Genomic DNA, 18,949 nt, shown 5'->3' with positions numbered 1-18,949 from the left:
GCCAGAGTTTCTGAGCCAACTTTTTGGTTGCTAAGCAAGAGCATTGTTAAGTGAGTTTCACCACATTTTACAAGTTGGCCACGCACACGTCACATGGCTGGCAAGCCACTCCCACAAAGCAGGCCACACCTACACAAGAGGTTCTAAAAAATTTTGAAACCCACCACTGGCACATTCCTATATAACCTAATAGGACAAGCAGATGCTTTCAGGGAGAGGTAATCTGGCAAATAATTTGCCTCTGTGCTATGTAGGACTTTAAAGGAAATCTGGCAAATAATTTGCCTCTGTGCTATGTAGGACTTTAAAGGAAATAAGCAACATCTTGAATTTTACCCAGAATGCAACTGGAAGCCAGTGCAGCAGTGGTGGGTTTCAAATTTTTTTACTACCAGTTCTATAAGCATGGCTTATTTTGTGGGCGTGGCTTGGCAGTCATGTGACCAGGTGGGAGTAGTTTGGCAGTCATGTGACTGGATGGGCATGGCCGAAACCCTACAATAACAGCACTTACTGAGTATAAGACACACCTCCACCCCAAAAAAGAGCGTGGAAATGTTGCTGCATCTTATACACAGAATACAGGCATTTTTGCCTCCCGAAGCCCTGCCCCTGCATCCCATTTTTGTGAAAAATGGGTAAAAAACTGGCTGGTTTTCACCAAAATGAAGGTGCTTTTGCCTTCTCCCACCCTCCAGAAGTACTCTGCAGGCTTTGGTGAAAAATGGGGGCATTTTTGCCTTACCCCAGCCCTGCTGAAGCCTGCAGAATGCTCCTGGGGGGGCGGGGAAGACAAAAATTTGTTTTAAATTTTTTTATTTACAAACATGTAAAATACACATACACACACAAACAAAACTTAGACATACACCACATTTAGACAATACAATACAAACAGGAGCTTCTGTTCTTTCTAATAGCAAATGGCCTTCTCACAGGTCCACCATAAGTGATAGTATGTTCCATGTATTGATTCACATTTCAAGCATTTTGGGGAGGTATTTGTTGAGATTTTAGGTAACCTTCTTGGTGCCAGGTGCCATCTGTAAAACATTTTGTACTGATTTTCCTTGTATGCAACTGATAGTGTCATTGTTCCCCAAAAATTTCCCATTTATCCAATTCAATATTATAGCCAAAGTTCTGTGCCTATTTTATCATTTGTTCTTTCACGATTTCCTCTTCCATTTTATGTTTCAGGAGAAATTTATATATTCTCCCTATCATCTTTCTATCCGAGCTATGAATTATTTTATCCAATTCGTGTGGTTCTGTTTCGATGTCATATATTTTAGTATCATTATTGTGTTTAGTTTTGATTTGACTGGTTAGGCAGTCAACTTTCATGTTTTGTTCTGCCAATTCTTCAATTGTTTTTAAATTTCCCTGACCGTGAATTATGTCTCTGTATCTTAGCATTTTATTCATATCTATAAAATTTGGATGGATCATTCTTTCTGTCAGTGATAGCCAATTTGGGATTTTATAGTGGATTTTTTTGATTTTGAACCAGTTTTGCAATTAAATGTTTTTGAAAGTATTTGTGCGTTTTATTTTTTATCATCCCATAGGAATGTATGCCAACCTGCTTGCAAATCATGGCCTTCTAAGATCAAAATTCTTTTATTCTTTAGCTCTATCCAATCTTTCCCCCATGTTATTGTTACTGCTAATGTGAATAATTCCCAATTTGGTAATGCTACACCTCCCCTCTCCTTGCTATCTTCCATTGTCTTTAGTTTAATCCTTACTTTTCGTCCTTGCCAAATAAACGTAGCAGTTATTTTGTTTAATTCTTGAAAGAAAGTTTTACCCGGGTTAATAGGTGCAGCTTGCAACAAGAATAAGATTCTTGGTAAAATAGTATTTTGACTGTGGCTACACGTCCCATTAGTGATAGCTGAATATTTTTCCAGATTTCTAAATCTTTCTTTATTTGTGTCACTAGTTTATTATAATTATTGTCCTTAATTGTGGAACATTTTGCAGATCCCCAGATCCCCAAGTATTTCACTTTCTTAGTTATTTGCATTCTAGTTGCTAATTCCAGTTCCTCTTCTTGCTTTTTTGTCATATTCTTGGTTATCATTTTTGTTTTGCCTTTATTGATTTTTAATCCTGCCACTTCGCCATAATCTTCTATTTTTTAAATTAATTTCAGACTGGATTCTAATGGATCTTCTAGAACCAATACTAAGTCATCGGCATAAGCTTGGGCCTTATATTCTTCATTTTTGAGTCTCAAACCTTTTATTCCCTGGTCCTTCCTAATTTCATTTAATAAAATTTCCAGGGTTAATATGAACAGCAAAGGAGAGCGGGGGCATCCCTGTCTGACACCCTTTTTTATTTTGATCTTATCTGTTAGTTCTCCGTTCAGAACTTTGGCTGTGTGACTGTTATAAATTTTTTCTATCATTTTTGTAAATTTTCCTCCAAATTTCATCCTGTCTAATATTGTCATTATAAATTTCCAAATTACATTCTTGAATGCTTTTTGTGCATCAAGGAAAACCGGTACCATATTTTTTCTGGATTTGTCTTGTAATATTCTATTATGTCTAGGATGACTCTCATATTATTTTTAATGTGTTTGTGATGTAAAAATCCGTTTTGGTCCAGGTGTATTCATTCATTTAAAACCTGTTTAATTCTTCCTGCCACAATTGCTGCAAATATTTTATAATCAGAATTTAGTAATGAAATTGGTCTGTTTGGATTTAGCAATAGCAATAGCAGTTAGACTTATATACCACTTCATAGCGCTTTCGGCCCTCTCTAAACGGTTTACAGAGCCAGCATATCGCCCCCACAGTCTGGGTCCTCATTTCACCCACCTCGGAAGGATGGAAGGCTGAGTCAACCTTGAGATTGGTTTCTTCTTTCGGGATTAGCGATATTATTGCTTCCGTCCATGATTCAGGCATCTTGGCTTTTCCTAAAACTTTGTTAAACATTTCCACTCCTAGTTCTATATCCTCCTCCAATATTATTTTATTATATTTGCATAGCTCCACTGTTATTCCATCTGGTCCTGGGGTTTTATTATTTTTCTGGTTTTTCAGGACTAATTCCACTTCGGCTAACGTTATTGGCCTGTTTATTGCTTCCCTTTGTTCTTTTGAGATTAGTGTTATCTTTTCTGTGTTTAAATAATGTTTTATCTTGATTTCCTCCATACTATCTTGCACCTATAGTTTTGCGAAGTATTTATGAATAATATGCTTCTTTTCTTTCGCTTTGTATAGAATTCTTTCCTCATCATCTTTTAATTGATATATCATCCTTTTTTCTCTTTCATTCTTCAATCTATATGCCAGCAATCGTCTAGGTTTGTTGGCTTGTTCAAAGTAATTTTGTCTGGCCGCTTTACTTTTCTGTGTTAATTCATTTTGAGTTATTAAGTTGATCTTATGTTTTATCATCTCTCTTTTTTCTTTTTTAATTTTATTCTTTGGTCTTTCTGTAGTTCAGCTTCGGCTTCCATAAGTTCTTTTTGCATACATTCTTGTTGCTCTTTTTGTATTCTAGTTTTTCTCGCCATGTAGGCACTCGTGACGCCTCTTGTGTATGGTTTTTGTCAACGTTCCAAGTATCATGTAGAATTAAATCAGAGTCCAAGACAAAATGATCCTTAAAGTTCCAATTTAATAAATCAGACATCTTAGCACATCTGTGGAATCCCAATTCTGGAAGTTACATCAGATTCCCACCCAGTTGAAAGTTCATGATCTTGTCCCCACATCCACACATCCATCACATGATCCAATCTTCTTCTTCCATCCTGGCATCTCCACCCAGCTGGTTCCGGTCAGGAGCAGAGGTGCAGAGACAAAAGATGACCTTGGGCTTCTAGAAAAGAATGACAACAACACATTCCACAATTCTACTCCTTTCTAGTCCTCCCCCAACTACTACACTAATGAAACAGCATAATGAAATAAGAGAGAGTATGGCAGGCCAAAGATCCTAAAAGGAATATAACTGCAGGCCTGACACTTTCATAGTGCCCCAGAGATTTTGAATTGAGGTGTCTTCTTCTTTATTTATTCTAAAAAATAGTTTTAATTCTTTCTCCAGCATTTGAGTGTATTCCATAACATTTACAATATTTGAATTCATCATCCATCTTTTTCTTCTTCTTTGACCTTTCCATCTTAATTTAATTGGATTGTGATCTGCCCACTCATTTGCTTCTATTTCAATTTTGTCTAATTGATTACATAGACCAGATGAAATCCAAGCCATGCCAATTCTGGATAGGGACTGATGGGGGTTCGAATAAAAGGTATATTGCTTTCTTGTTTTGTGCCTTTATCTCCAAATATCATGTAGTTTATATTCCATTGCCATCTCAAAAAAGGATTTGGGTAACATATTTTTTTGTTTTATTTTTCTTTTTGCTTTCATAGTCCATTTTTTATCCACTATTGCATTAATCCCCAATTAAGCAAATATTTTCATATTCTAATTCATTTATTTTGTTGTGTACTTTCCTATAGAATTCCTCTTGTTTCTGATTTGGTGCATATATGACTATTAATAATATCGGTTTTTCTGTTGTCTCTAATTCAATCATTAGCATCCTGCCTTCTTCATCAGAGTAGACTGCTTTGGAGTTTATTTTTTCCTTTATATAGGTTGCTATCCCTTTCTTTTTAATCTGCCAGTGCTGTAGATAATGTCCCTAGTTTTTTGTTTTCCAGTAAATTCCTATGTTTCCTTTCAATATGCACTTCCTGTATACAGGTTATATCTACCTTCAGTTTTTTAAGTTTATTAAACATCAGTGCTCTTTTGTGTGTGTGTGTGCAGTCCATTCAAGTTTATTGAAATAATTGTTATTTCCTGGTCCATCTTTAGATGGGGTGTTTTTTGTTCCCTTTCTGCTCTCTTTCTTTCTTGCCTCTGTTCTTCTTTCCTGTTTCTTTCCTTGTCTTCTGATGTTTTTTCCTCTTGACTTCTACTTTCTAGGTCCTCTTTACTTCCTTGTTCTTCTTCCCATGTGCAGTATTTTTCATAGAATTCCCGCGCTTCTTCTATATTCTCTATCGTATATCTTTTTTCTGGCCAAGATACTAGTACCCCTTCTGGTACCAAGCATCTGTACATTATTCTGTTTTTATTTAACTGATTTGTTAAAAATTGGTATTGTCTACGTTGTTCACGAATTCTCTGTGGAATCTGTTTAAGTGTGATCAACTCTTTTCCCTGGAATGTAATCATCCCTTCTCTGGTTTTTTTGTACACTTCGTCTCTAATTGTTTTTTTGGCAAATCTTATATGCACTTCTCTCAGGAGCCTATGTCTTCTGGCATAATTAGTATGCACACAGTAAGCTTCATCAATGTCCCCTCTCAACTCTTGTTCTTTTCTCTGTAGAATTTCAGTGACGATTTCGATCATTTTTCCTTTCAGGCCTTCCTCCTTCTCATCCAGTATATTTTGGAATCTTAGATAGAATGAAGCTCTTTCATTTTCAAGTCGGATTATTGATAACTCTAATTCTTTATTAACTTGTCTATATTTCAGCTCCATTTTTTCCATCTTCTGATCTGTTTGTTCTATTTTTGTTTTGATGTTCTGGATTTTCTGTTTGTTGATTGCTCAGACATTCTGTATCCTTTCAATTTTGTCATCCACGTTTTTGATATTTCTTTTCAATTCTCCCATTTCATTTTTCATTTCTTCATGATTCTTCCTTGTCTCTTCATGATTTATAGCTATCACTTCTTGGTTTTTTGTCAATGTCCCTTGTATCAACTGGAGCATCAATTGTATACTCTGCATTGTTGGTGCTGGTCCCATTGTTCCTGGCATCGTTCCGTCTTTCTCCAGCCCCAATGTGCTCTCAATTGATTTTTGATTTGAGGGGGAGGGTGTTGCTGAAGCCAGATTGGATGTTGTTTTTTTCATTAACTTTACTGAAGTTGCCATTTTTATCCTATTTATCCTTGCACACAATTGCATATAGATTCTATTTTACTTCTACTTTATCAGCAATATCAGTGGTATCAATAATTATATATCTCAATATTTAACAATAATTAACCATCCTTAATAGCACGTTTCAATATCTAAACATTTCTATGTATTATTCTATTCTGTTTTTGATCCTTAATTATTATATATCATAGAGTTATATGTCACACAGTTATCTTATTCAAATAGATGTCTCTCAATTGTATCAATTATACACGTACTAATTTTAGTAATTAGTTTCTCTATATATATATACTCCAGATTATGTCACCGTTGGTTTTCTTGCATCAGACTTCACGGTTCAAATTTATAATCCACTAGGTGTCACCCTCTCCTCAGTATGTTAGTGGCAATCAGTTAGTACAACAAGTCCAGCGGCAAACACAAAATAAAGGAGGGGTGGGTAAAGAAGCCCTCTAATCGTTCCAAAACAATTCTCTCTCTACTGTCTCATGTACAGTTCCAAGTTCCGAGGAGAATAAATACCGTATATTTGCAAGGTGTCCCCTCCAAAAAGAAAAAGAGTGCTTGCTCCCTTTGTTACCTGAGTTTATTGTTCATGGTTGAAACTGTTCAAAGCTCAAAGTTCAGCTATTCTTTGGAAAAACAAAAGAGTAGAAGGAAGAGCAAGAAGAAAAAGAGTCAACAACCAACCCAACTGTTAAACAATCCTTTATGTGCTTTCCAAGGCTTCTCAGCAGTTACTATGTCCCACTCAGGGTTTTGTCCACGCCAGGTTTTCGTTCTCACTTTGGCCATTTTCGTTCAAGTTAATCACGCTGTCAATTCCCACGCAGTGTCTCAGCTCTCACTACTTTTTGGCAAAAATCTGAACTGCAAAAACAGTGTCCATTCCAGAGCCTCTTTCTTTCCAGCTCACCCTCTCTGCCAATTTCGCATTGTCCTCCTTTTTGGGGGGTTTCAATAATAATAACAGATGCCTTGATTTCAACTGCTTTCTCTCTCTGCTTCCTTCTTATGCGGTCTCTCCGGTCCTGACCAAGTGGCAGGATAGATCCTCGTCCTATTTAGTGGGTTTCTCCTACCCGCTGGGGGATTTGCCTTATCACCCCAGCATCTTCAGAGTTTCCCCCTTAATCTGCCAGTCCCTTCAGGATCCACAGTGCTCAGAAATGAGCTCAAATGAAGAAGTTAGAGGTTATGAGAACTCCCGTTCCACAGCTCCAAGCATGATGACATCACCACAGGAAGTCCCAACAAAAACTTTTTTTTCTTACTTACCTCTTCGAAATCTTGTTGTGTCTTATACACTGGTTCATCTCATAGTCTGAAAAATATGGTAGCTGACACTATTAGTTAACACTAAAGAATTTCCCTGAATCAATCAATCTACAGCAGTAATTCTCAGCTGAGGATTATTTTGAATTTGCTGACCATCAGCGAGTGGGAGAAAGCAATTTCACAGAAAAGAGGATGCCGAGGGCTGTGGGATGGTTTGTCTGGGAAATTCACACCCACTCCCAGATCCCCTTGGGATCAACCAGGACACCTGCAGCCCTCCCCTGCCTCTTCAGGTGTTGGAGCGTGTGTGGGGGGGGATGCTTTTCAAGGAACCACAAGTGGGCTGCGAACTGGTTTCTTTCCCAGAAGTAACGTTTGATCCAACATGATGGTCTTTTATTTGCTCCTTGTACTCCTTGTCTTTGCATTTTTACATTATTAATTCCAGAAGTCAGGTTCTGGATTAAATGGCACTCCAGACAAGATGGAGAAGAATATCTTGCTTTTAGACATGATAATAGCTGTCTAGTAAGGTGAGGTATGAGCTATTTTTACATCATCAGAAATTTAATTTCTTACCTGGTATAAATGCAAAGACAAGGAGTACAAGGAGCAAATAAAAGACCTTCATGTTGGGATTAGTTCTGGGCCAAATCTTACTTGTGGGGCAGAAACCAGATCTCAGCCTCCCTTGTGGCTCCTTGAAAAGCACCCCCCCCTTCCTAGCTCATCTCATTTGGGCCAACAGGGTATGAAATGGCTTCGGGGGTGAGGGCTTTGGGAAGTAGCTAACAAGGCTTCCCCCCACCCTCCGGACTAGCCCAGCATGGTGTTAAATGGCTTCAGAGGTGGAGAGTTTTGGGAAGCAGCTAGCAAGGCTCACACACACACACCCCGCACTCTCCCAGCATGGTGTTAAATGGCTTCGGAGGTGGAGAGATTTGGGAAGCAGCCAGCAAGGCTTCCCAGCCCCCCACCCCCCTTGCACTAGCCCAGGGCAACTTACAATCAAGCCGGCGAGGAACAGGAGCAGAAAGCGGAAATCCAGAGAGCAGCCAAAGGTTCAGCTTCTCACAGGAGGTAAGAGGAGCTGAATTAACTTTCTGTTTCTGTGTGCATGCGCAGGTGCCAATCATCCTCCCAGTGGGTGGTATGTCAGGTGACATGGTTCCATGTGCCTCCTGTGGCACGCATGCCATAGGTTCACCATCACTGCTCTAGGGTTGTTGTTTTTTTTTACTGGGGGGAGAGGTTGGCAATGCCTGGGGATTTCTGGGAATTTCTCCTCTGTGTTAGAGGCACTAAAATAACCAAGGTGATATAAGGTCTCCTGCTGCAGCAGGAGATTGGACTAGATGACCTGTGAGGTCCCAGCCCTGGATTGCTATATTGTTTAAAAGCATCCTCTGAAGCAAACCTCTAGGGCCAGGTTTTTGTCCTTCCTTCCTCTCCTTTTTCACTCTCCCTCCCTCTATCCGTCCATCCATATCACATTCACTTTCTCTTCCCTTTTTCTCCCTCCCCTCCCTCCCTTCCACTATTGATTAGCTTAGCCTGAGCAAGGATAGCTAGCTGTACTTTCAATAAGCTGTCAAATCCATGCCAGAGGTCTGCAAACTTGGCAACTTTAAGACTTGTGGAGTTCAACTCCCAGAATTCTCCAGCCAGCAGAGCTTAATTCTGGGAATTGAAGTCTACAAGTTTTAAAGTTGCTACGTTTGCAGATCTCTGCACCATGCACTTGGGAATCCCTACATGGTGAAGATTTCTTTCACTCTCTCTTGAAGCCCCCCTGCTTTTATTCACAGGAGGCTGCAGGGAGACTTGCTAGCCCCCCCCCCACTCTATTCTGGGAGCCAAAATGGGTGCTGAGCCCTCCACCCCCATAGTCTATTTTGGGCCTAGCAAGCCTCCCTGTAGGCTGCTGGGAACCAAAATGGGCCTACCCCCCTGCACTCTATTTTGGGCCTAACAGGCCTCCCTGAAGCCTGCTGGGAGAGAAAATGGTCCCCCGCTCTATTTTGGACTTTACAGACATCCCTAAAGCCTGCTGAGAGCCAAAACAAGGCTGGTGGGGATCCTGGAAGGGGCGGGGGAAGGTAAGGTTGCGAGCCCAGTGGGGATGGGGGGCGGGTGCAGCAAACTCCATGGGGTGGGCTAGAGAGACTTACCAGTAGGCAGCAGGAGGAGTTTGCAAGTTTAATAACATTTATATGCCGCCCAATCCCGTAGGACTCTGGGCGGCTTACAGTACAGAAATAAATCAAAAAAATAAAAAAACAGAGAGAAAAAAAGATAGATTTAAAAACAGCACACCATGCATTCCATTCTAAATGGGGCTGGACCGTATTTTGGAGTCAACAGCCCCAGGCCTGCCGGAACAGCCAGGTTTTAATGGCTTTCCGGAAGGCTGAGAGAGTGGGAAGGGTCCGGATCTCTGCAGGTAGATCATTCCACAGGGCTGGGGCAGCTACAGAAAAAGACCTCCCCCAAGTAGCTGCCAACCAGCATTGCCCAGTTGACGGTACCCGAAGGAGGCCCAGCCTCCTTCGCTGAGGAGGCAGCTCAGTTGCGGCGCAGAGCAGGCACTACATGGCAGCTTAGGCAGGGAGGTGAGGAGTGACTGGGTGGGGCGGGTGGGCAGGGCATTTGCACTTAAAATGGTCTGCACATGAGCACAACGGTAAAAAAAGGGAAAAATACATTTTTCCATGAAGATTGTTCTGCGCATGTACAGAACAGAAAACCAAGATGGCGTCGTACCAGTACGGTGATGTGTCTGCTGGAGTTACTACCTATTCTCCCATACCCGACCAAATAGGTGGGAACCCACCTCTGCAGTGCAGCTTATATTGCAGTAATGTGACTTGAATGACCTGTGGGTCAGTCAGTCAAATGGTGCGTATTGTTGCATTCTAGACCTATTGCAGCTTCCAAATGGCTTTCAAGGGCAGCCTCGTGTAGACCATGTTGAAGGAATCCAAATGGGAGATCACTAAGACATAGGTGGCAGTGAGTCTCTGTTTCAGAATGACTCTCAAATTATTTACTTGCTCTAGGAAGTGACTCTGCAGGCTATTGGCAGGATTCAAAGGATCTGGTTCAAAACAAGAGTTTTTTATTAATTTGATTAATGTAGTGTGCTAATTCATAAAATAATATTACACTTTAGTGCCATAAATAAAACCCCAAGTAAATTATGAGGTGTTGACCATGGCTTACAGCTGAATATATTGCCATAATTTATTAAACCATGGTTAAGCAAACCAAATTATGGGTATAATTTATAACCATGGTTTATTATTTGGCATTAAGGATGAATCAGGTCACTTAATCTTAGTAACTAACCAGAGTTAAAGTGGACTAATGTTAGATATAAGTTATCAAGACCCAAGCAAAGTTTTTCATAATTGAAAAGCTGTTTATTACTGAAAGGATAAAGTAAGTGCCTGCTTTTTGCAGCATGAGAAAAGAGACAGGAGGAAGAATAAGCTACTTAAAATTAATGATTTTTTTCTTAATGTTTGCATTTTATTAAATTTAAAATATTCTATTGTCTGAACAAAATTGTTGAAACGATGGGCCTCTCAAAGATGCAGCGAGGGGAACCGCTTAACACCTGTATCATAATGCCATCACACAAATGATGCAATTTATGTACTTGCATTAGAAGTCAAAACATAACATAGAATTATATTATTATTTTGTGACTTGTGTTGTCATGATGCTCATATTATTTTGACATCATAATGGCTCATAAGAGATATTATATTTGAACCACATGCCTTATAGTTGGAAACGTTTTTGTCTGTTCAGCTACTTCCAAGAGATATTTGGAAAATATATGTTGTGTTGGCACCTTACATCATTCTGTAATAGTGGGACATCTCCAATATCTACTACAATGAAGTAGCAGTAGTAGATTGCAAGTACCAATGAAGTTTTCAAATAACTTTGAAAATAAAATTGGTTTACAATTCTATCAATTAAAATCCTTCCTTGATGATGACCTTGATGATGACCCTCTACTGATTAAACCATCAGCTGGTGTTTAGGAGATCAAAACTAATTAGAACCCAAGTACTTTGTGGCTCATTTCAGAAAGTACACAATAAAAAAACAAGTGTGTGTGTGTCTGTATCTGTGTGTGTTACCTCCTTGAAGCCGTGCCTTTTCTTCTCTCTTGTAAATACCAAACAATGATGATAAGGACAATTCGGTAAGCTCTGTCAACTTTCTCATTACATCTTCAGTTGCCCATTCAGGTAATGTATAATTGTGAATAGACTGCAATTTTAAAGAGTATGATATTAAGTCCTTTGTCTGTTAGATGTTTGGATGTTTGGTTTGGTTCCCTTCACTTCAGACTTTACTAGTTATTCAAATATGTATTAAACATGGATAGTTTTGCATATTACGCAAGGCTATTTATTTAATCATGTTTTAACAAACAACAAATGGCTTGGCCTCCATAATAGCATGTTAAGTTATAGACTATAGTTTAAAACCACAACTGCTGGATATTGCATTGTTACACTTTGTCCAAACAAAACCAGCCACATTTTAGTGTAATGTGTTACTACATCAGGATCAGGATCAATCTCATATTTAGAAGGAACCTCCATTATTTTCAGGTAGTTGTTGACTTACAACAGTTCTTTTAACAACCCTTAGAACGGTATTGAGAAAAATGAGTTATGATTATTTTTAACACGACTGTTACAGCATCCCCATGATCAAGGTATCAAAATTCAGATAATTGGCAACTGATTTATACCTATGACAATTACAGTGTCACCAATCTTTTGACAGGAAAAGTCAGTGAGAAAGCCAAATTTACTTACATCTATGATACTAATTTAATACCTGCAATGATTCACTTGACCACTGTGACAAGAATGGTCATAAAAGGAGGCAATGCTCACTTAACAACTTTTTCGCTTAACAACATACATTTTGGGCAGTTGTGGTTGCAACTTGAAGACTATCTGTATTATGGAGTCTAAAACAAAACAGGATGTTTCTGCAACTAGTATAGTAAAGGTTCCACTTTCACATTAAGTGCTAGTTGTTCCTTACTCTAGGGGGCAGTGCTCATCCCGTTTTCCAAACCGAAGAGCCAGCGCTGTCATTGTAATTACAGCTAAAGTCTGAAATGCTCTATTTAGTCAAAAAACATAGATGCCTGGTTTCCACAGATCACATTGTCACCTGATTATTTTTTTAAATTTCTCCTGTCTCCTATAGCTTTGGAGTTTGTTTTCTATTTTTGACCAAATGCCAGCAGCCCCCTAATAGGAAATTCTAGGGTTCATTTCAGTGGTGGGTTCTGGATTCCGGTTGGAACCACCCCAGAGTCACCCACATGCACGTGTGTGGTGCGCGCACATACGTGCACGTTGTAGCGTCGAATGACACTTCCGCAAGCCTCCTCAATACTCCAACTGCTCCGCGGAGCATTGTGCAGGCGCAGTACATTCCATGAGCATGCATAGAAGTGCCAAAAGTTTAAAGCACAAGTAAGGAGCGCGGGTGGGTGGGTAGGCCCTCCGGAGCACCGTACTGGAATGGTACCCGGTGCCCCGGGCAGGATCCGGTATGTCCGTACCGGGGTGTACCGCCTGCAACCCATCACTGCTTTATTTCCTAATTCAATAACTTCACTCACTAAACAAACTGTAGCTGTTGCAAGTTAAATTGTTAATAAATGCTCTATCTTTGGCAATGGGGTTTGAGGAACTCTTTTTTCTTTTCAATGTAATTTTTCAGGCATAAAACATCATTGCAAAAAACAGGGAAAACTTTTTTTTCAGTTGAAATACTATTGCATGATTAATTGTATGAATGAGCATTTGGGAATCTCTACTTCTTTCTTGTCACAATTAGAAAATTCTGATCTTAATGCAGAATAAGCAACTATGGTTCATGGTGCGATCTATGTTATTAAATTCAATTTAATAGCATTAGCCGATTTGATCCCCTTCAATCAAAAACAAAACACTGCTTGGCTGTAGGCAAACAGAGTAATGAACTGCAATTAATACCTACCCTTCCAATCCATTTTCCAAATAAAATAATTGTTAAGCTCTTATACTTTATCAGCATATTCTATAATTTCCTAATCCACTGTGCTTGATCTTACTACTGTTTCCTATATACATTTAAATATTATTTAATAATTGAAAATAAATTTAGTTCTATCTTTTGAGACAGCACAAAAAAGTAGCTACAATATTAATTTATTTAAAAAACATACCTCACAAAATAGTGTATCTTGTACATGCCATATTTTAAAATTCATGGGATTCTTGAGAACAGAAGCATTATATCCTGAATAGTAAGCTATTGTTTTTATGAACTCCTGAAAAGAGATAAGAATAACATCCTTAAAAGGCAAAGCAACACACCACAATATATGCTCAGTTGTTATGATGTATAGGACTACAACAAGATTGTATACTGTACAAGTATGTTCAAACTGATTATAGTTCTTAGAACTTATTTATTTATTTATTTATTTATTTATTTATTTATTTATTTATTTATTTATTTATTTATTTATTTAAAGCTTTTATATGCCACCCAATCCCAAAGGACTCCGGGCGGCTTACAAGAAAATATAAAAAAACATAACAACAATACAATTTAAAACAACAGTCATCCCTCATAAATTCATTCTAGTCGGAGCCGGACCTCAACAGTGAGGTCAACAGCCCCAGGCCTCCCAGAACAGCCAAGTTTTTACAGCTTTCCTGAAGGCCATCAGAGTGGGTATGGTCCGGATTTCCGGGGGGAGCTGGTTCCAAAGAGTCAGAGCAGCCACCGAGAAGGCTCTCCTCCGAGGACCCACCAGCTGACATTGTTTGGCCGACGGCACCTGAAGGAGGCCCAATCTATGGGATCTTACTGTTCGTTGGGAGGTATGTGACAGCAGGCGGCCTAGAAGGTATCCTGGCCCTAAGCCATGTAGGGCTTTAAAGGTGATAACCAACACCTTGAATTGAGTCCAGAGACCAATAGGAAGCCAGTGCAGCTCATGGAGGATAGATGTAATGTGGGTGTACCTCGGCACACCCACTATCACCCACGTGGCTGCATTCTGAACTAACTGCAGTCTCCGAATGCTTTTCAAGGGTAGCCCCATGTAGAATGCATTACAATAATCCAGCCTTGAGGTGACAAAAGCATGAGTGACCATTAGAAGCGCATTCCAATCCAAATAGGGATGCAATTGGTGCACCAGACGAACTTGGGCAAAAGCCCCCCCTGGTCACAGCTGACAGATGATGTTCCAATTTCAGCTGCGAATCCAGGAGGACTCCCAAATTGCGTAAATTTTCTCCCCCCAGGGTTAAGGATGGACTGTCCAAACAGTCCTTCGGGGGCAACATTCAAAGCCACTCAGTCTTATCGGGATTGAGCACAGGTTTGTTCACCCCCATCTAGACCTTAACAGCCTCCAGACATCAGCACATCACGTCCACCGCTTCACTGAACTGGCAAGGGGCAGAAAGATATAATTGAGTATCATCGGCATATTGATGATACTTTACCCCATGCTGTCGCATGATCTCACCCAGCGGCTTCATGTAGATATTAAATAGGAGGGAGAACAGGACCGAACCCTGTGGCACACCACACTCGAGGGGCCTAGGGGTCGACCTCTGCCCTCCGACCAACACCAATTGCGACCTGTCAGAGAGGTAAGAGGAGAACCACCGTAATACGGTGCCTCTCACTCCCACCTCCCCCAGGCATCGCAGAAGGATACCATGGTCGATGGTATCGAAAGCCGCTGAGAGATCAAGAAGCACCAGGATAGAGGGATATCCAAAGATATCCAGAGATCATCGGTCAGGACGACCAAAGCAGTTTCCGTGCTGTAACCAGGCCTGAAACCAGACTGAAAGGAGTCTAGATAATTCATTTCATTCAAGGTCCGTTGAAGTTGAAGCGCCACCACCTTCTCAACAACCTTCCCTAAAAAAGGAAAGTTGGAGACAGGACGATAGTTTTTCAAAACAGCTGGGTCCAGGGAAGGCTTCTTGAGGAGGGGTCTCACCACTGCTTCCTTTAATGGTTGCGGGAAAAACCCCTCCTGCAAAGATGCGTTGATAATCGTCTGGAGCCAGCCTCATGTCACCTCACTGCTGGTCGAAACCAGCCAGGAGGGGCACGGGTAAACAGGTGGAGGCACTCATCGCTCCCATGGCCTTGTCCACTTCCTCAGGGGTGACAAATTCAAACTCATCCCAAAAAATCTGATTAAGACTAGCCCTCAGCATCTCGGCTGGCATTGCCCAAACGGAGTCCGGGTCTGTTCGAATCTGAGTGATTTTATCCGACAGAAACTGAACAAACTTCTCACATTTTGCGCACATTTTGCCACCCATATCACCACTAGATAAGCCCTAATAAAGGCTCTTAATAGTGAACGATCAGACTCAGAGTTACTAGCCCTCCAACGTCGCTCTAGGTGTCTCTTTTGGCACTTCATCTCCTGGAGTTCCTCGGTAAACCAAGGTGCCCTCCTGGATCTGGTGCCACGGAGAGGCCTCAAAGGTGCAATCCGATCCAATGCTCCAGCCGCCGCACTATTCCAGGCAGTGACCAAAGACTCGGCCAGATTGCGGACAAGGGAGTCAGGTATCTCTCCAAGCTCCCTCTGAAAACCCTCAGGGTCCATCAGGTGCCTGGGGTGGAACCACTTAATTGGCTCCGCCTCCCTGCAATGGCGGGGGGGGGGGTAGTATCCTGAAGTCAAGCCTTAGCAAGGAGTGATCTGACCATGACAAGGGCAAGGTCTCTATTCCCCTTAAATCAAGATCACGTCTCCACTGCCCTGAGAGAAATACAAGGTCAAGCGTGTGTCCCGCCCTATGAGTGGGACCCTGAACTACCTGGATCAGGTCCATGGTTGTCATGGAAGCTATGAACTCCTGTGCCCCATCTGAGTGTTCACCAAGAGACAGCAGATTAAAGTCCCCCAATACCATAAGTCTGGGGAACTCCACCGCCAACTACTGCCTCTAGTAGCACAGGCAGGGCTGTCATGACGCAGCTGGGAGGCAGGTTCGTCAACAGCAAGCCCAATTGAACCCTTACGTCCAACTTCAAGAGGAGAGACTCACACCCCACAATCTCTGGGGCAGGGATCCTGCGAGGAACTAATAACATTCGGACGATAACTGCTACTCCCCCACCCCTTTTTCTGGTGTCGTGGTTGGTGGAGCACCTGAAACCCATCTGGGCACATTTCTGAGAGGGGGACACCCCCCTCTTGGCCCAGCCAGGTTTTGGTTATACATGCCAGGCCTGCCTCCTCGTCCAATATTAAATCTCGGACGAGGGGAGCTTTGTTCACAACCGACCTGGAATTTAGCAACAACAACCTGAGACCAGGGCCCTGTACTCCTCTGACACCAGATCCTTGAGTTGAGCCTGAGGGGCTGGAACAAGCAATCACTGTAATGTAGTGAGTCCTTCCCCGGTACTGGCTAGCCCTACAGCTCCTGCCATATCTGCCCCTCCCAGTCATGACCAGGATGCTCTGACTTCCCCCTATCCCCGTAGACCCCTCTCCCACGGCCCCCCTTCTTCCCGGCAGGTCATATACCAAATCAACTACCAAATAAAGAAAACCTAAGAAAACACACACAAAGTGTCAATAGTGTGCATCCTTGCTTTATAGTACATTTTTAGCTTCTTCAGACCCAAAATGCTGGTTATCCTTCAGTAGGTCAATGTCAGGATGTGATTATTTTTCTCTCTTAAACTTCAAGTATCTCTGATGGAGTAATAGGATACAGGGTTACAATGGGGCATTTTTTTCCATGTCCACATGTGTATGCATGCATACTATTGAACTAGCATTATTGGTACTCTTGTATACAATAGATGCTCAATAAATTTCACACAGCTCAGGCATATAGAGCTTCTAGTGAAATGCAGGCAGAGAAGTGTCTTGTGTTGCTCTGGCAATTAAGACAGGACTTTATCCACAGATGACTTTGGAAAAGACTTGTGCAAGTGCCAACACATGTCTTATCGCACCGGTGCTGATGCTTGTGACACTGGTTTTGCCGCTCATGGCAGGTTGCTGTGTGGCATGTGCTGGTGCCATTGCTCATGCCCAAAGTGGCACAATGCATCACACAGCCTCTTGCTGCAAGCAGTGGCACCAATGTGATGAGCCATGCGGTGTCTAGCTGCAAGCAGCTGCAGAAGAAGTTGGGCAGAATCGCGACAGATATTGGGAAATGGGAGGTATGGCTGCAGTGGTCCTAAGGTAAATGGGTAAGACATCCCCCCCCCCCAAAATAAGACTTGGTGCTTCTTTTGGAGCCCAAAAGAAAATAAGACCGTCTTATTTTCATGGAAATATAGTAGTATTTTAGGACAATCTCATTGTTATAAGGCTCTAATTTTTGTTACCTCATATGGTCTAATTTTTTCCTGGAATTCATTTGATGCTATGGTTTTCTTCAAAAGCTCTATGTAGCGTGGACATTGAAAAATTGGATAGCGTAATTTCTGAAATAAAAAAATGAGACTGTAATATGCTATTAATAATTTACAGTATTAAACCTTGCTTCTTTACCAATGCTTTATTGAAAATTTCATAATCACCCTGATTCAAATATAAAACATCATAAATTGAGGATTTGTCTCTTGATCGTGGTGTCATGATACTGCAAACTTCTCCATTGAGGTGGAGATAGCATCCAGGGATGGGTTGACTTCATCTGCTCACTGATAGGACTGAGTCTGTTGAAGCTGTTAAGCCATGCCCGTTGCTAGGCATACCAGCTTTTGACTCAGTCCCCCAGTAAGGATGGCTATTGATGAGCTCCTGTCTTCTAAAATTCAAATTGTGATTTATTTAGCTCAATTGTTGTTGGAATTGTGAGTATTCCTTGATGCATTACTTTGTCAGCTGGCTCTGTGGCCCAGGGTCACAGCTCCAGCTGCTGGGTTTCTTAAAGTCTGAGAAAGCCCAGACTGGTGGCTTGGACCCCTAAGACGCTATTCCGGGGTTTTGGAAGTCAAGGAGAATAGATCACGCTTTGTAGAGCTTCATGCTTTACCTCAGGCGCTTGGCAGTTTCCATTGCACAATAAAAGGAAGATTTTACCATCGGTTTCAAGGAATCCAACGCCATAAACCAGATGTCCTTTCTTTTGGGGTCAAGATTACAGAATGTCCTTTCATGTGACAGACTAACATCAAGTTTCAGGCACCAGGGGATTTACGCTCCTTGACAGTGACAACAGACAGACCTTAACCAGAGGGGTAGACAATCTAAGCAGCTCTTTCGCAGTGGAGGGGGGCATTTTTACCACCGGCACTAAGCCCTTAGCAGACCTGCCCCTCATTGGTGGTTGTTTGGCATCATTTGCCAACTGGTGGGAAGGACCAACTCTGATGGTTCAGTTAGGAACACAATAAGGTCAGGGCTACCCCTGGAATTCATCTCCACATCCCCAAGGTTTTTCAGAAATTGCCTGTTATCCCGCAACACTGCACAATAGGTCTTCATGCAAGCTGCCATCCAGCACCTACTGAAAATTCATGACATACAGAGGCTGCCAGAGGACCAATTACGCCAGGGATTTTATTCCATTTTATTTGTAATCCCCAAGACCTCAAGGGGGTGGCGTGGAGAGCGATTCTCAACCTAAAATGCCTTAACTGCCATTTATGTAATGGACAGTTCAAAATGCAT

At 41.4% G+C, this 18,949-nt stretch overlaps 1 protein-coding gene across 1 annotated transcript in view; it reads right to left on the bottom strand.

The window, feature by feature from the left end:
• Positions 1-18,949, bottom strand: part of LOC106552073 (prostatic acid phosphatase-like) — a 70,099-nt gene that overhangs the window by 11,135 nt on the left and 40,015 nt on the right. Inside the window, exons 5-7 of the mRNA XM_087714388.1 lie at positions 17,659-17,757; positions 13,481-13,585; positions 11,379-11,511 (exon numbers count right to left, since the gene is read on the bottom strand). Of these exons, the coding sequence (XP_087570514.1) occupies positions 11,379-11,511; positions 13,481-13,585; positions 17,659-17,757 (337 nt within the window). The remainder of the gene's footprint in view (positions 1-11,378; positions 11,512-13,480; positions 13,586-17,658; positions 17,758-18,949) is intronic.

This window comes from Thamnophis sirtalis, unplaced genomic scaffold, assembly GCF_051295495.1.
Source record: "Thamnophis sirtalis isolate CommonGarterSnake01/CBP01778 unplaced genomic scaffold, rThaSir2_p1.2 scaffold_4, whole genome shotgun sequence".
NCBI classification, from domain to species: Eukaryota; Metazoa; Chordata; class Lepidosauria; order Squamata; family Natricidae; genus Thamnophis; species Thamnophis sirtalis.
Note: the sequence above shows the minus strand (reverse complement) of the source record. Positions and strands in the feature narration are given on the sequence as shown.